The following is an 18,494-nucleotide window of genomic DNA, read 5'->3' on the forward strand; positions in this document are numbered from 1 at the left end:
CTGCAACTGAAACAACAGATTACTACTCAGCATTATATACAGGTGTGGTCACTGCTGGTACTACAGTATACATGAGCTGTAGAAAGTAGTTCCCCCCTTAAAGGTATATACATTACAAGCATCATCAAATCTTAAATGTTACAGTACAGAAACCAGACATTTGGCTCAATAAGTCTGCACCAGTGCTATTTTCCACATGATCCATCTAGGCTAATCCCACTCTCCTGATCAGTCCTCACACCCTTTAATATTATGATTTTCAAGTTAATTTGATGGAGCTTTTTGCGCAAAGAAAATCAAATTAGCTGTGAGTGCGAATATACTATAGAAACACTTTTAAAAAAAACACACAAAATATCAAAGTAACCAAACAGCAACTATTAAAATGTATACATCAGCACGGTACATGTTGCATAACACAAGGTCCAGTCATTTTGCAAAATAGCCTTTGACTGTGGTTTGCTGACAGAACATTCATCCACAAAACTGCCAACTCTATTCAGTGCAAAGAAATGTTCCACATGGTATCTGGCTTAGGTATCAGCAAACTCTTCACCAAATGCATATCATTCCTTTGGCTATTATTTTATAGTTAACTTTTTTTTTGCAATATTTCTTTCTTCCTATAATCTTTTCAACTGCAGGAGCTATACTGGCGCAATCTATCTTTCTAAAGTTTTCAACAAACTTAGCTCATTAAATGCCCCTGACAACGATGTTGGGGCTTCCTGTATTTAATAACTGTCAGCTATATTCAAAAATCATACATGCAACTGAACAAATCACACAGTTTGAATGTTGCTTGAGTCCTATCTCATGTTTTGGACACAGCCGACAAACGCTCACAACATTGGTATTGAGTAAAGCCGGAGGCATCATTCTGACTATGGCTGTTTATTTAATGTGCTTTGCTGGGATTTCCCTCTCAATCTGATCTCCAGTATATGTGTGGCGGTTGGGCTTTCTTAATTTTCTTAATAAGGTCAGACTTACTTAATTTTTTGTGAGGAATCCCTGGCAGGATTCCCACCATTGCTTGGGAGCTTGCTGTTGGGGGTGGTGGGAAATGGTGGCAGCTGCAGGAGATGGAATGCTTATGGCAGCTTAAAGGTCAAAGATGAAAGGGAATTTCTTGTATCCGATGAAGTGGCAAAATCTACTGATGTTGATCAACTGCTCCATTGTGTTGCAATTCATCCAAAATCCAGGGACTTGAGCACATAATCCAGGCTGACGCATCAATGCAGTACTGATGCAGCACTCCAACAGTGAGTGCACTGTCGGAGTGCTGCGTCTTTCGGATGAGACATCATCTGTCCTCTCTGGTAGACGTAAAAGATCCCACGGCACTATTCGAAGAAGAACAGTGGAGTTCTCCTGGCCAACACGTATCCCTCAACTAACACCTAAAACAGATGATGTGGTCATTTAATTCATTGCTGTTTGTGGGACCTTGCTGTGTGCAAATTGGCTGCCACATTTACTACATTACAGCAGTGACTACACTTTAGAAAATATTTCATTGGCTGTAAAGTGCTTTGGGACATCCTGAGGTTGTGAAAGGCACTTTATAAATGTAGGTCCTTTCTTCTTTCTTGCAATTAATTTTTGTTCCTGTACCAGCCTTTTAAATTGTTTCAGCTGTTCTGTTTCCCTTAGCATTGCTGGACACCTGTTCAATTCTGACCTAAGTATCATTCAACATTGCCAAGGTGGAAATGCTGAAAAATACAATATATGACGTCACTCGGTCATTACAGTACAACCACCCATACTTGGTTGGGGGCTTTTGTCGACCACGGTCTTTAAAATGGGTGAGGATCTGGGCGACAAGTGTCCTTGCTCGATATCCTATGCCTGCCTGCCCCATTAGTGCCACTGAAGCATCATAACACCGAGGGAAATCCTGCCTCTTATATCTTATTACTGAGTAAAGAGACTGCTACAAAGGTTAATTTTTGTCACATACTCCATGTCAACAGCAGTTTGTGGCAAAAAATTCCAAGTTCTAACCACGCTCTGTGTAAAGATACTTTTTCTAAGCTGCTCTTTCATTCTTTTTGAGTGGTCAGGAACAATTTGAGGCCCTTGAAAACTGATAACAGCGATATTATAAATTAAAATAAGGAAATGGCAGACATGTTGAATAATTACTTTTGTGTCAGAGGAAGAGGATAGCAGAAACTAATATTAAATCAGGGATGGGGACTCATCAAAATTAACATAAGCAAAATAGCAGTAATGAAGAAAATATTGGTACTAAAGAGTGACAAATCGCCAGGACCAGATGATTTAAATCCCAGGGTTTTAAAGGAAGTAGGTGAGAACATTGCAGATGCCCTAACTATAATCTTCCAAAATGTTCTCGATTCAGGAACCGTTCCTTTCGATTGGAAAATTGAACATGTCACTCTGCTATTTAAGAAAGGTGAGAGAAGGAAACCAGGGAATTATAGACCAGTTAGCCTAACATCTGTTGTCAGGAAATTACTAGTCTATAATTAAGGATAGAGTGACTGAACACCTTGAAAATTTTCAGCTGATCAGAGAGAGCCAGCATGGATTTGTAAAGGGTAGGACATGCCTGAAAAAGCTGATTGAATTTCTTGAAGAGGTGACTGAAGTAGTGGACCGGGGAATGTCTATGGATGTTATTTATATGGACTTCCAGAAGGCATTTGATAAAGTCCCTCATAAGAGACTGTTAGCTAAAGTTGAAGCCCATGGAATTGAAGGCAAATTATTGACCTGATTAGGAAATTGGCTGAGCGGCAGGAGACAGAGAGTAGGGATAATGGGCAGGTACTCTAATTGGCAGGATGTGACTAGTGGTGTCCCACGGGGATCTGTGTTGGGGCCTCAACTATTCACTGTATTTATTAACAACTTTGATGATGGGATAGAGAGGCACATATCCAAATTTGCTGATGACACAAACATAGGCAGCATTGTAAGCAGTGTAGATGGAAACATAAAATTACAAAGAGATATTAATAGATTAAGTGAATGGGCAGAACTGTGCAAATGGATTTTGATATAAGCAAGTGTGAAGTCATCTACTTTGGACCTAAAAATTATAGATCAGATTACTTTCCAAATGGTGAAAAGCTAGAAGCAGTGGAGGTCCAAAGAGACTTAGGGGTCCATGTGCTTAGATCAATAAAATGTCATGGACAGGTACAAAAAATAATCAAAAAGGCTAATGGGATGCTGGTCTTTATATCTAGAGGACTAGAATACAAGTGGGTAGAAGTTATGCTACAGCTATACAAAGCCCTGGTTAGACCTCACCTGGAGTACTGTGAGCAGTTCTGGGCACCACACCTCCGGAAGGATATATTGGCCTTGGAAGGAGCGCAGCGTAGATTTACCAGAATGATACCCGGACTCCAAGGATTAAATTATGAGGAGAGATTACACAAACTAGGGTTGTATTCCTTGGAATTTAAAGAAAGACTTGGTTTTATATAGCACCTTTCATGACCACCGGACATCCCAAAGTGCTTTACAGTCAATGAAGTACTTTTTGAAGTGTAGTTACTGTTGTAATGTAAGAAACGCGGCAGCAATTTGCGCACAGCAAGCTCCCACAAACAGCAATGTGTTAATGACCAGATCATCTATTTTAGTGATGTTGATTGAGGGATAAATATTGGCCAGGACACCGGTGATAACTCCCCTGCTCTTCTTCGAAAATAATGCAATGGGATCTTTTACATCCGTCTGAGAAAGCAGACGGAGCCTCGGTTTAACGTCTCATCCAAAAGACGGGAAGGTTAAGGGGTGATTTGATCATAGTTTTCAAGATATTAAGGGGAACTGATGGGGTAGATAGAGAGAACTGTTTCCACTGCTTGGGGAGTCTAGGACTAGGGGACAGAGCCTAAAAGTTAGAGCCAGGCTTTTCAGGAGTGAAGTTAGGAAACACTTCTACACGCAAACAGTGATAGAAGTTTGGAACTCTCTTCCGTAAACAGCAGTTGATGCTGAGTCAATTGTTAATTTTAAATCGGAGATTGATAGATTTTTGTTAACCAAAGGTATTAAGGGATATGGGGCAAAGGCGGGTATTTGGGGGGTGATTTTGCCAGCCCTGGGGAGGCGGGTATGGAGACGGAACTGCCGGGAAAATGGCTGAATCTGGGGGCGGGTACCCATCCCGCCCCCAACCCGCCTCCGTGCCATCTTCCCAGGAGGCAGGTACCCGAGCCACACCGGGTCCCGTCTCCTCGAGGCGGGAAGGGGATTACAGCCACTTAACTGCCTGTTAACAGGTAGTTAACAGGCAGTTAAGAGGATTATCCCCATTTTTCCAACAGAAGTGCGGGCTTCCTGACGTCAGGAAGCCCCGCCAGGGTCAGCGAGGTGAGCAGTGGGTCTGAGGGGGTTGGAGGTGCCAAAAAGTGCGCTGTGGAGGTGAGTGATGGGTGCAAGTGTGGAGAGGTAAGTATGGGAGGTGAGTAAAAAGCGTTAGAAAAAGTTTTCTTACCTTTGTTTCTTCCTGCAGGCTTCAATCGTTGGGGATCCGGAGGCTCCGGCATCTCCACGGCAGAGATGACAGAATGGCTGCTGCATTCTCTGATGCAACTGCCATCTGATTTCTGCTCAGAAAAGAGGTTTGATGAGGTCTTGAGTACGAGAACTCACCAAACAACAGAGAATGTCAGTGTAGTGTATGTACTTTGCAGAAGGAACTATATTCTGCAGCCCCTGTATACTGCAGTACCAGTAGTGACCACCCCTGTATATAAGCCTGTACAGTAACTTTGCATAGTAGTTCCAGTTTTGTCTCCACTCAGTAAACACCTGTTGTAACCAACTCCTGCAGTCTGTGTCTCAATTACACATGGACATAATACTGGTGACGAGCAGATCTGAACTTACCTACAGTTCTGCACCACCTCATGGGGATCCATCCCTGAAGCGAAGTTGTTGGAGGTCGAGGCCAGAAGGAAGAAAGAAAAAAAAAAGAAAAAACAAACAGAAGAAACGGGCGTCGACCGTGGACAACCGCCTCTGATTCATCGGAGTTGAAGATTTGCAGGAGAGGCTGTCGAGAGCGGGGCTTGGTTATCCTGTCTATGGTGTTCCAGCTAATCGGGCTGGTGGCAGGTAGTACACTGATCCTTCCTGGGCTGCGGCGGGCTAGAGCTCGATCGGGTGGCTTTTCAACGGGGCCGAGCAGCGTTGTCGGGAAGAGGAGAGAGAGAGAGAGGGTGGAGCACACAGGGCGCGGCCGGTGCTACGAAGCCGGGCAGCGTACAGACCCGAGAAGAGGGAGGAAAGTGTCCCGGAGGGTTTGCTCTGACGACGGGAAAATAAAAGAAATTAGAAGCGCAGAAAGACGCGAGGAGCTGCAGTTTGCCACGGGGACCGCTGAGAGCGGCGTTAGCAGCAGCGCGGGGGGGAAGTGCGCGAAGACCATAGGGCGTCGCCATCAAGGCATAAAAACGCCAGCAACAGCACTAGCAGCAGCGGAGAAGACAGCGCGGGAGGCGCCATCTTAATCCAGCGGGGAAGAAGGCAAAGCGCGGGAGGCGCCATGTTGTTCAATCGGGGAAGAAGGCAAAGCACGGGAGGCGCCATCTTAGATTTCCAAGATGCCGAAGACTGGCAATATCACTGCCTTCGATAATGCAATAGAAGACTGGACCACATATGTGGAAAGAGTCGAAGTATATTGCAAGGCAAATGAAGTAGCCGATGAGAAAAAGGCATCGGTACTACTAAACTTAATGGGCGCAAGAACGTACGGCCTATTGCGGAACCTGATCACTCCAGCCAAACCGATGGTGAAGAGTTTTAACGAAATTGTTGATATCCTACAGGAACACCTAAATCCTACACCGCTGCTGATAGCAGAAAGATTTAAATTCCACAAGAGAAATCAGCATAAAGAGGAGAGCAATGCTGATTACCTTACGGAACTACGCAAGCTATCAAAGCACTGCCAGTTCGGAGCAGGACTGGCAGATACCCTACGGGACAAATTTGTCTGTGGACTCCTGAGTGAAGGAACCCAGAAGAGGTTGCTCTCAGAGAAGGAGCTGATGCTAGATAAGGCTTTCAGCATGGCAGCATCGTACGAAGCAGCAGCAAGGGGAGCTGCAGAAATACAGCAAAAGCCACAGGAATACGGCACCCATGAAATGACATGGGGATTTGAACAATGTTATCGCTGCGGCAGAACAACCCATGACCAGAAGGACTGCTGGTCCAAGGACAAAATATGCAGGCAATGTGGAAAGATGGGACACATTGCACGAGTTTGCAGGTCTGGGAAGAAGACTAATGACAACAAAAAGGCTACTAAGGAACAGTACAGGAAAGTACAAAAGATGACGGACAGTAGTTCCGAAGACCAGAAGAGCGATAGTGATTCCGGGAACAAGAGACTAAGCTGTCTCAAACTTCACAACGTAATCGCAAAAGAGGATCACCGAACCATTTGGGTCACCCTCACGATAGCAGGGTCCCAAGTCAAAATGGAATTGGATACAGGATCAGCCCTGACCGTCATGAATCGACGAGACTACGAGCGGCTATTCTCACACATACCCTTGAAAGACACATCCATTGTCTTGAAGACGTATACGGGGCAGAAAGTATACCCCAGAGGGAAAATAAGGGTGCCTGTCGAATACAACGGCAAGGAAATACAGAAATTGTATCTGTACATACTGCAAGATGGTGGACCACCGTTATTGGGACGTGAATGGATCAGAAAGATAAGTTTAGACTGGCACTCCATTCAGGCACTGACTGTGGCTGGTAAAAAGGATGATGACGTCACACCTGGACGATTGTCAAAAATCTTAGCTAACGCCAAAGAGGTATTTCAACAAGAACTGGGAACTCTTAAAGGCGTAACCGCCTCGATAAAAATAGAAGATAATGCAATTCCCAAGTTTTTCAAAGCAAGACCGGTACCATATGCAATTCGTCCAGCCGTCGAGGCAGAGCTGGAGAATCTGGAGAATGCAGGTGTGTTATCTAAGGTAGACTGGAGCGAGTGGGTGACACCCATCGTTCCTGTCATGAAGAAAACGTTAAATAATAAGTCTGAGGAGCCAAGGAAGGTCCGCATCTGTGGGGACTTCAAGGTGACGGTGAACCCAGTCCTTCACATGGTGCAGTATCCTCTCCCGAGGATAGAAGATATTTTCGCCTCACTATCTGGAGGGAAGCGTTTTACAAAAATTGACCTAGCACAAGCATATTTGCAGATGGAGGTTGAAGAATCCTCTAGGAAGTATCTCACGATAAACACTCACAAAGGTCTTTACCAGTATAATCGACTGGTATTTGGAGTAGCATCAGCTCCGGCGAAATGGCAAAGAGCGATGGAACAAGTCCTGCAAGGGATTCCGGGGACTCAGTGTTACTTGGACGACATCCTAGTGACAGGTGAAGATGACAGTGAACACCTTGCCAACCTAGAGCAGGTGCTCACTAGACTAAGAGAACATGGGCTACGAGCCAATCGCCCCAAGTGCGAGTTTTTTAAGAAACAGATATCGTATTGTGGCCACGTGATTGATGAAGAGGGGTTACATAAGTCCCCTGACAAAATTGAAGCGGTAGTTAAGGCTCCAGCGCCTGAAAATGTGTCGCAACTGAGGCCATTCCTCGGATTGGTGAATTACTACCATAAGTTTTTGCCGAATTTGTCCACAATTCTGCACCCACTGAACGCCCTACTACAAACTGGAGTAGCATGGAAATGGAGCGATGAATGTAAGCGGGCCTTTCAGAAGAGTAAAGACCTAATCACTTCAAGAGAAGTATTGGCTCACTACAACCCATCACTACCGATAAGACTGGCGTGTGATGCGTCTCCCTACGGCATTGGAGCGGTACTGTCACATAAATTCCTTGATGGCTCAGAGAGGCCGATAGCTTTTGCGTCACGCTCGTTAACTTCAGCCGAGCGTAACTACGCCCAGATTGACAGAGAGGCCCTCAGCCTGGTGTGGGGGGTGAAGAAGTTCAATCACTACCTGCACAGTCAGAAATTTACTCTACTTACTGATCATCAACCTCTTGTCTCCATTTTCAACCCTCAGAAGGGCGTACCGATAATGACCGCACAACGGCTACAGAGGTGGTCCCTTTTCCTAGGGGCACACCAATATGACATAGAGTACAAAGGAACTAAACAGCATGGGAATGCTGATGGATTGTCGCGTCTACCGTTGCCGACGGTGGAAGAAACACCTGCAGTGGATCCTGTGGAGATATTCCACTCGACCATAGTCGAATGTCTACCTGTGACGAATGCAAACATAGAAAAGGAAACACGAAATGACCCGACACTCTCCAGGGTCTATGATTTAACGGTGAAGGGATGGCCAGCACATGGCGAACCACTGTTGCCAGCATTCTCGCCAAGAAGAGAACAGCTGTCAGTGTGCAGAGGAACCTTGATGTGTGGATCCATAGTAGTAATTCCACCCAAATTGAAGGATAGAGTGCTCAATGAGCTTCATGAGGGTCATCTGGGAGGGGTAAAAATGAAGAACTTAGCCAGAGCGTTTGTGTGGTGGCCGAGAATCGATAGAGAAATCGAAGAGATGACCAAGAGCTGTACAGGATGCCAGAAGGTCCAAAACGCCCCACCACAAGCCCCTCTACATCCATGGGAGTGGCCCTCATCTCCATGGCAAAGGGTGCACATTGATTTTGCTGGTCCATTTATGGACTCGATGTTTTTAATTGCGGTGGATGCACATTCAAAGTGGCCAGAGGTAATAAAAATGTCCTGAACCACCACAGAAAAAACTATCACAGTCTTACGAACCATATTCGCCTGAAATGGGCTGCCTGAACAGATTTGCTCTGACAATGGGCCACAGTTTGTGTCTGAAGAGTTCCGGAGGTTCTTAAAGAACAATGGTTTTAAGCATTACACATCCGCCCCATATCATCCAGCCACCAATGGACTGGCTGAGAGGTTCGTTCAAACATTCAAGAAGGCTATCAAGGCAATGTGTAATGAAGACATACCCCTACAACACAAGGTGGATAACTTCTTGTTTGCCTACCGGAATGCGACACATGCGGTTACCAACCAAACTCAAGCCATGATGTTCTTCAATCGAAGACTACGATGCCGCTTGGATTCGGTTAAGCCAAACATCAGAAGAGATGTGGAGAACAGGCAGTTTCAGAATATGAATGAAAGGCCGACCAGGAGTTTTAAGATAGGTCAACCAGTTTTGGCCTGGGACTACCGCACAGAGAAATGGCAGCCAGGAACGATCTGCACACGGCAAGGACCTCTAATGTATACCGTGGACGTTGGAGAGAGCATTGTAAGACGCCATGCTGACCAGATTCTAGAGTCACTGGAAAACGTCAATTCCACACCACGATCCGATACACCTGGTGATGAAACCGAAGTACCAATTGCATCTACCTCAGAATCGGTGATATTGGAAGCAGACGAACCAAACAACGACGTTGATTCCGAATCAACTTTGCCGGAAGAACCTGATACCCCAAAGAGGCGTTATCCAGACAGAATAAGGAAGCCTCCTCAAAGACTGAACTTATAATTGTTTAACTTCAGCTGATGTATATAGCAACTGTAATTGTAAATATGTTATTTAATTATTAATCGAATGTTATGTACTGTTTAGCTAAAAGGGGAGGAATTGTAGTGTATGTACTTTGCAGAAGGAACTATATTCTGCAGCCCCTGTATACTGCAGTACCAGTAGTGACCACCCCTGTATATAAGCCTGTGTAGTAACTTTGCATAGTAGTTCCAGTTTTGTCTCCACTCAGTAAACACCTGTTGTAACCAACTCCTGCAGTCCGTGTCTCAATTACACACGGACATAATAGTCAGTGTTTGACAGCTTCTTAAAGCTGTCAAATGATGACAATTCATCTGTCAAAAAATTTTGACAGATGAAACGTCATACGCTGACGTTCTCTGTCACCAGCTTTCCCTTAATTGGCTTGCTAAGCCCACTGGGCAGGTTTAACAAGGTCAATCAAGGGAAAATAGCACAGATTGGCCTAATGTCAATGGAGGCAGGACTAAAACCCGACAAACAGCAGTCCCGCCTCCAACGCACCCCCATTGGCAAAATCACCCCCATGGAGTTAGGTCACAGATCAGTCATGATCTCATTGAATGGCGGAACAGGCTCAAGGGGCTAAATGGCCTACTCCTGTTCCCATGTTAAATATCTTAAATTTGTGCCCCCTCGTGACCAATATTCCCTCTAATTTTTGGGGGCCTGCGCGGCCCCTTTAAAGGAGCTGTGTGGGCCATTCAGAATTCCATGCATGCGCGGTTTTTCTATTTAAAAGCCGGCTCACCAGCTGTGCGTGACCGTCTCACCAACCAGTGGAAACAATACTTCATTCCTTACCTTAGCACAACCCTTCATAATCTTGAAGACCTCCATCACCTTCTCAGCTCTAGTAAAAAACAGCTTCTCAAGACCTCCTTGATAACTAAAACCCCTCATCCATGGTACCACCCTGATGAATCACATTTCACCCTTTTCCATTGCTTTTATATCCTTTCTGTAATGAAGTGCCCAAAACTGCACAGAATACTCCAGCTGCAACCTAACTAAGGTCGTGTACAGGTCTAACATTATTGCCTAGTTTTGTTATCCTGTGGTTCTAGACACAAAACCAAGGATTCTACTTGCCATTTTTATGGCTTTATCTGCTTGCACTGCACACCAAGGTTCTTCTTCCCCTCTATTCCATTTGAAGATAAACCTCAGCACCAAATCAGCATTCTCACTTAGAGAGGTTGTGCATATGGTTAACAGTGAAATGGAAACATTTACACTGTTGCAGTAGGAGGACCTTTTCTAAGGTTTGGTTTAAGGCACGTTCTTGAGGTATAAGAAGTTTTACGTTGCATCTAGCTGGTGCTATACCTGACCCTGGCAGCTCTTGATGTCCTTTGAGTAACATCCCTCGCATCTTTAAACACATTGGCTCAGATATTCCGATCCCTACGGGTGGGTACGCGCTGTGTACCCACCCATAGGAACATCGGAAATGCAGGTTTCAGGCATGCACAGCGCATGCGCTGGAAACCGGCATTTCCGATCTGTCAAGAATGGTCTTGACAGATCCTCCGGCTGCCCGGGAGAAGGGCCTTTGCGGGCCGATAGTTCTGCTTTTTGGAGACCCTCCGCCCGCAGAAAACCCTTACAATTCTTACGCCTGGTAAAAGCAGGCGTAAGACCTGTTTTTACCAGGATAAGAGTTGAAAAAAGTAAAAAAAAAAAAATTTCACTGATTTATCATTTAAAAATACTTTTAAAAATGGTAAGTTTATTTTTAGCCCCATAAAAAACTTGAATTATTTTTTTTTTTAATTAAATTTTTGTTTAAAATAATTTATTGTAATTTCAAGTCATTTTAAAAATGTGATTTAAAAAAAAAATTTATTTAAAGTTTTACTATGTTTTGGGGGTGATCTCCATTCATAGTCAAATGTATGAAGGGAGATTCCCTTCTGTGATTGGCTCCCCATGGCCCACATGATTCCAGGGATGCTGCGAACTACATGCGCCTCTGGGATACGTGGATGCTGCGCACTTCAAGTTTGGTGAGGCCCAGGAGCGGAAGCGTGTGCGTCCCAGGAGCCCTCAGGTAAGGGCGCAGATTTTTCTAGATCGCAGGCCTCGGAAAATACGGGCCAATAAAATTCACCAAAAGAAACTAATTTTTAAAAAAAAATCCCTTCACAAGTTGTAACAGAAGTCTGTGAACATTTTATGATTAACATGCCAGGTAAATTCAGACCACCAAAAGTTTACAATCTGGACTATCTTTTGCAGTGTATTTGTGGGAGTGATGATGGTTTTAGTAGCGTTGGCTAAGAACGGTTTAATTATATTTGATAGTGAAAATATTGGTATCTGGTCTGATATTAGTTTTGCACATCAGTAAGTTTTCTGCAGCTGGATTGGCATGAGGAGAGGGGGTAACATTTCAATATAGACAATGAGTCAAAGGATCCATTGTATTATTGTACTATTGTACTTGCTGACATCCTGTGGAACAAGTGTATGAACTCAGACAAAGACTGCTGATAACCTATTTGTTGACTAGATTTGTGATAGCTCCCTCTTGTGACAGGCTGTGTGATTACAATTACAATTTGATTTTGATTTCCCCCTTCCCTTTCTCACTTCCTCTCTTGAAGGTGGTAGGCTCACAGGCCTAGAAATTCAGTTGGGCGCGCCAGCCGTTAGCGCCTTAGGGGGAGTAGATCTCGAGCGCTAGGCGCTTATCGCCCGGGCGCAGCGCGATCTGCGCCTCTCCCCAACTTCAGGACACATTTAGCGCCGGCGCAAAGTCTTAGCGCGCGCCCTGCTGCGCGCGCAGATCATGACGTCATATAATAGTGCAACGCCCTTTGTGCGCCCCAAACCGGAACTTCACTCGCGCCGGCCCATTGTGCGCCGGGCGTCCCGAGCGACTGTGAAGTGGAACGGTACACAGGCCAGCCGGGCCGGGGGGAGCGCTAATTAAAGGGCACTTACCCAGCAGTATAAAGGCCAGCCATTTTGCAGCATTCACTCTTGTGCAACGGTTTTTTGGACAGAGACCAAGGAGGAGAGTTTACTGGTTTGGACCAACACTTGGACAGGTATTTTTGGCTCAGGCCAGAGCTTACCAATTATCTTAGCCTTCATTCAGAGCTCAGTGTTTGCCAGCATATAATGGGGGCTGCATTGGGTGGCAACGCTGAATTTCAGCCTTATGCCAGAAGGGCTTACAGACGCCGTGAGAGAGTGGCAGCCCTGGCTAGACGCAGAGGGGGCAACAGGCGTCGCCAACTGAGGCCTTACCCACGCAGGGTATACCGCCAGCAGACCTCCTATCTGACCATGTCTGCCGCGATGTGTGTTAGGAGGCTGCGATTCCGAAGGGAGGTGGTTGCAGACATCTGCCGGCTGCTTCAGAGAGACCTGCAGCCACAGCTGATGCGCAGGACGTCTCTGTCGGTGGCAGTGAAGGTGACGGTGGCTCTCAACTTCTATGCCTCCGGCTCCTTCCAATCCGCTACTGGGGACATCGCTAACATCTCCCAGTTCGCCATGCATTGCTGCATCCGCCAGGTGACCGAAGCCCTTTTCAGAAGGAGACATCAATTCATCTCCTTCCCCATGACCCTGGACAAGCAGCAGCAGCGTGCAGTGGGGTTTGCAAGAATAGCGGGCTTCCCCATGGTGCAGGGTGCCATTGACTGCACGCATGTGGCTTTGCGGGCACCTCTTGAGCATGCCGAGGATTACCGCAACCGGAAGGGCTACCATTCCCTCAATGTACAGCTGGTGTGTGAGCACAGGCAGCGCATCCTAGCTGTCAATGCCCGCTTTCCAGGCAGCAGCCACGATGCCTTTATCCTGCGACAGACAACTGTGGCTGACATGTTCCAGGCACAGCCTCCCCCAAGAGGATGGCTTATCGGGGACAAAGGCTATCCTTTGTGTACCTGGCTCATGACCCCGCTCCGCGCGCCCACGACCCCTGCTGAAGAGGCATACAACGAGAGCCATCAAGCGACGAGGAACCTCATAGAACAAACAATCGGCGTGCTCAAGCAACGGTTCCGCTGTCTCGATCGCTCCAGGGGAGCCCTCCAGTATTCGCAGGATCGAGTCTCCCAATTCGTCGTCATTTGCTGCATGCTGCACAACCTGGCTATCCGCAGGACTCAGGCACTGCCACCTCACGTTGGACCACCACCTCAGGAGGAGGAGCATGAGGACGACAAGGACGAGGAGTACCAGCCCAGGAGGGACGCACAAGGTCCAAGGGCCGCCCGTCGTCGGCTTATTGAACGTCACTTCTAGGCCCCCTGTCAGGGAATGGCTTGTGCCAATGATAGAACATGATTGCAGCTGCTCCGCAAGCCCTCAGCCGGTTAAGGCAACAAACACTTCAAAGATCAAACATGGACAATGTGAATAAATAAAATGCTTTATTGTACAAACTCTGGGCCCTTCCCACATGAAAACCAAAAACTGAGGAAACCCCCAAAAAACACTCCAACACATTACTCGCTCCCACAACCTGGGGAGGATTAACAAAATAGGGCAACTAAAATGGCCGTCATTGTCGGCCTTCGTCCAAAACAAACATCACATCATCGGCCTTCAAAAAACTAACATCCAATTCTCGGCCTCAAGAAACAAACACAAATGGCCACACATTCGAATATTTGGCCCGCTAGTGCGATGCCTTGGCCATCTTTGGGTGGCCACTGCCCGCCCTGCTGCTCCGCCTCAAAGTAAGGCCATTGGCTGCTGCAAGGCTGGGGGCAGGCTCCTGAGGGGCACATGTCGTGACGGCAGATGCCCTTGGGGGTCGGCCTAGTCGAGGTCTGGGCGTCGAGCGGCCGGCTGTTGATTGCTGCAGCTGTGGCTGGCCAGCATCAGTCGCTGCAGCAGCTCCTGGCAGCTCCACTGGGGGAGTGGCAGTGGCGGCTGGAGGAATGGCGGCAAGCTGGCGGATGGCAGGCGCTCGCTGGTCGCCTGAGACACTGGCACTCGCCCGGGCCAGCACTGCAGCATGCGCACCAATCTGCCGAGGGACAGACCGATGTGCTGCTGCAGCGCACCGGGTGCCCTGGCGATGCCTGGCTGACACAGCGAGTGTGGCAGCAGTGAGTGCCCATGTTGACCTGTTCACTGCCCGCAGCAGAGCAGCCAGTGACTGGACGGCACCACTAATCACCTGGCCAGTCGCTGCAAGATCTGCCCGGTATTCCGCCCGACTGGTGGCCTCTAATGGCCCGAACTCGGCCACACTCCGAGAGAGGGAATCGATGGACTCAGGCAACCGTGACACTGCCGCCATGAGCTCCGTGTGCCGGCGCTCCGAGTCCGCGGCCAAGTCTTGGAGGCCTTCCATCTCCTCGGCGAAGAGCATCTCCTGACTGGAGGCCGGATTCTCCCTCTGGGGAGAAGGCCGCCGAGCTGGCCGACCCTTCCTGCGTTGCTGGAGGCCGCTGGGCCCAGCAATTGGACTCCCCTCCGACGCATCCCCCCTCTGGGGAGAAGGCCGCCGAGCTTCCACCCCCCTCCCGCCTTTCTGCAGCACGCAGGTCCCAGGAGCTCCCCTCCCCTTCGACACTTCCGCCACGCTGCCCTCCAGGGAAGACGTGTCCCCTACATTGGCCTGGGTGGCCGTGGCTGAGGGTTCCCCTGATGGGCCGCCTTCCTCTTACTCCTCCTCCTCGGAGGGTCTGTCACTGGCAAGTTGAGGGACCTCCTCTTGACCATCTGAAAGCAGGAAGGCACAAGAGTAGCTTTAGAGTGAGGAGAGGGCGTCAGTGTGGGATGCATGAGTGGTGGCATTCAGCGCATTGGTCGGACAGTGGCAAAGGATGTAGATCTGATGCGCAAGTGGGACGAGAGAGGTGCAAAAGGTGATGTCCTTACCATTGCTTCCCAGAACAGGGTCGGCATCTCCACATGCAACGGGCCCAATCACCCGGCGACCCATGAGGCGCTCCACGCGATGTTGCAGGTCGGTGAGTGGCTGGATATGGGGTCGTCCTCCCCCGGTCGCAGTCCGGCTCCTGCGATTATTCGCCAGCTTGGCCTGCAAGAGAAAGGACGGCCTCTAAGTACAGTGTGTCGCTGTGATCTTGTGTGCACTGCCTCCCATGGTGGAATAGCCTGGCCAGTGTGTCGCCATGATCTGGTGTGCACTGCCTCCCATGGTGGAATAGCTTGGCCAGTGTGTCGCCATGATCTGGTGTGCACTGCCTCCCATGGTGGAATAGCTTGGCCAGTGTGTTCAGTGCAGAATGTGCAATTGATGCTCATGCCTGTGCCATAGCTGCTGGATGAAGGCTGGCCATTAGAGCTTTCAGGTCTCTTTGCCCATAATGTGAGGTGCACATGCAAGGATGAGGAGGTCATTGGAAAGGGTACTCACCCTGACAATGCGTGTGAGGTCATTTATCTTTTTGCGGCATTGGGCACCGGTCCTGGGGACGTCGCTGTTGGCTGACAGCTTGCTGGCGACATGCCTCCAGGCTCTCCTGTAGACGCGGACCGTCGCCTTCTTGCCATTGTCCGGGTACAAAACTTTAGCGGACGCCCCACTTTAGCGCCCCAAAAGTGGCGTCAATGAATTTCTAGGCCACTATCTTTTGCCCAGTTCAAAATTGAATTGGCACGGGATAGAGGGTAGGGATCAGGATGAGCATGGCTTCCACACAGGGCCAATTTTAATCTCTTCCGCCGGGGAGGAACAGTGCGGTAGCGCAATCAAAATAGCAGCACAGGGCTTGCCACCTCCTTCCAGCCTATATCCGGGTCTGTGCCATTTTGGCTGGGGCCTTGCAATTAAGCAGCCCAAGCATCTGTTGGAAACATGTAGGAGCCTAATTAACCCATGCAAATCGGGCTGCTCCAATGTCAATAGGACCCTGATGCAATTTTGAAGTACCAATGGATGGAGCGTGGGCCGCACACACTCTGCTCATTGATACTTGTAATTGAGTGGCCTAATGAGTGGTCTTTAAAGGGACCCCTATAGGCTGCTCAGAAAAAGGGGAAAGACAGATTTGTAAATGATTTTTTGGGGGTCAGGATGAGTATTAATGCGGACCCCACAAAAATGGACCCCTGCGAAGCCCGATCCTCCACTGCCCTCTCCCAGGATCCCATCCCTCCACTCTTTAACTTATTTAGACTGGCTGGGCTCTGCGGTGCAGCCACCATGATTTTTGGCCCCCTCCCATCAGTAAGCTGTTCCAAACGTGCAAGCAGCTTGCAGACGGAATGGCAATAAGGCTCGAGAATGAAAATTGATCGGGCCTCGGACCACTTCCATTGGACTTGCTTCACCCGCCTCCCACCCAATGGAAATGGTCGCACAAAAATCATCCCCATTGAGTGCTGACATTTTTTAAAAAGCTGCGTATATTCTTGAAGTGTCTCCCCTTGCACATGCACGCAGTGTAATCTTTCAAGTGCAGCAATCAGAATACTATGTTTAAGCCTCTACATTTAGTCACTTTATCAACAGCAGTAATTGGATTTTCTGTCTCTTTTTAAGGTCGGAAGTTGGAATTTAGAGAAGGAGCACATGGGTTCCCTCACTGATCTATTCCATCAATTATTAGTGGTGATAACAAGGCAGTTGAGGCCAATTCATTAAATATATTCAAGAAGGAGTTAGATATATTTCTTAAGGCTAAAGGGATCAAGGGATATGGGGAGAAGGCAGGAACAGGGTACTGAATTTGGATGATCAGCCATGATCGCATTGAATGGTGGAGCAGGCTCGATGGGCCGAATGGCCTACTCCTGCTCCTATCTTCTATGTTTCTATGGGAGGGAAAATGCCCGGAGAACCATAGGTGTTCTAGAAATGTAACCCCTGGTTAAGGGAGCTAAAATATTATATTCTTTGCTGAGATATTTCTGCTATATAATTTTTTTTTTTTCCATTCCTAGCCTCTCCATCCTCAGGAAACCAGGGGCATTATTTTCGGTTATCATTTATTTTATCAACAAAATGGACTTGAAAAGACCATCCGAGTGTATAATGTATCAGAAACCCAGTACAACTGGCAAACACCCTGTGCACCAGGCACCATCTTTGTTACTGCATTTAACTCCAAGGGAAACTCCACACCCGCAGTACTCCACGTAGGAGAAGCAAGTAATTCCTATTATTTACAGGAGACCTTTCTTTTTTGAGTCTTCACAAAGGGAAATTAAAACAGTTTTATCTGTAAAAATTCTAAGGACTGATATTTCCTGTCAACACCCACTCAATTCTCAGATTGATCCACATTGAACAGGAAGGTGTTGACCGGAGATGGTGCCAACCTCACAGCAGGGAGAGCAAAAACAAGAGGCTAGAGTCACATTTGGGAAATCTGTAACGTCTACTAGCAGGCATTTACAAAAGAACATAAGAACATAAGAAATAGGAGCAGGAGTAGGCCAATCGGCCCCTCGAGCCTGCTCCGCCATTCAATAAGATCATGGCTGATCTGATCCTAACCGCCAATCTACTATCACAGAACCATCTCCTGAATCTAACAGAATTAGACACACGAAATAGGAGCAGGATCAGGCTACACGGCCCCTGGGCCCGCTCCGCTACCCACAGGGCCATGTCCGATCCGAACCTAGACTCATGTCCAAATTCCTGCCCGCTCCCCGTAACCCTTAATTCCCTTTACTTCTAGGAAACTGTCTATTTCTGTTTTAAATTTATGTAATGATGTAGCTTCTACAGCTTTTTGGGGCAGCATATTCCATGGACCTACCACCCTCTGAGTGAAGTAGTTCCTCCTCATCTCAGTTTTGAAAGAGCAGCCCCTTATTCTAAGACTATGCCCCCTAGTTCTAGTTTCACCCATCATCGGGAACATCCTCCCCGCATCCACCCGATCCAACCCCTTCACAATCTTATATGTTTCAATAAGATCGCCTCTCATTCTTCTGAACTCCAATGAGTAGAGTCCCAAT

At 47.6% G+C, this 18,494-nt stretch overlaps 1 protein-coding gene across 1 annotated transcript in view; it reads left to right on the forward strand.

The window, feature by feature from the left end:
• il23r (interleukin 23 receptor) overlaps positions 1–18,494 on the forward strand; it is a 146,793-nt gene that overhangs the window by 58,716 nt on the left and 69,583 nt on the right. Inside the window, exon 9 of the mRNA XM_085982739.1 lies at positions 17,469–17,676. Coding sequence (XP_085838865.1) covers positions 17,469–17,676 — 208 coding nt within the window. The remainder of the gene's footprint in view (positions 1–17,468; positions 17,677–18,494) is intronic.

Source organism: Somniosus microcephalus, chromosome 3, assembly GCF_052327205.1.
Source record: "Somniosus microcephalus isolate GS21.2 chromosome 3, FLI_Smic_1.0, whole genome shotgun sequence".
Classification (NCBI taxonomy): Eukaryota; Metazoa; Chordata; class Chondrichthyes; order Squaliformes; family Somniosidae; genus Somniosus; species Somniosus microcephalus.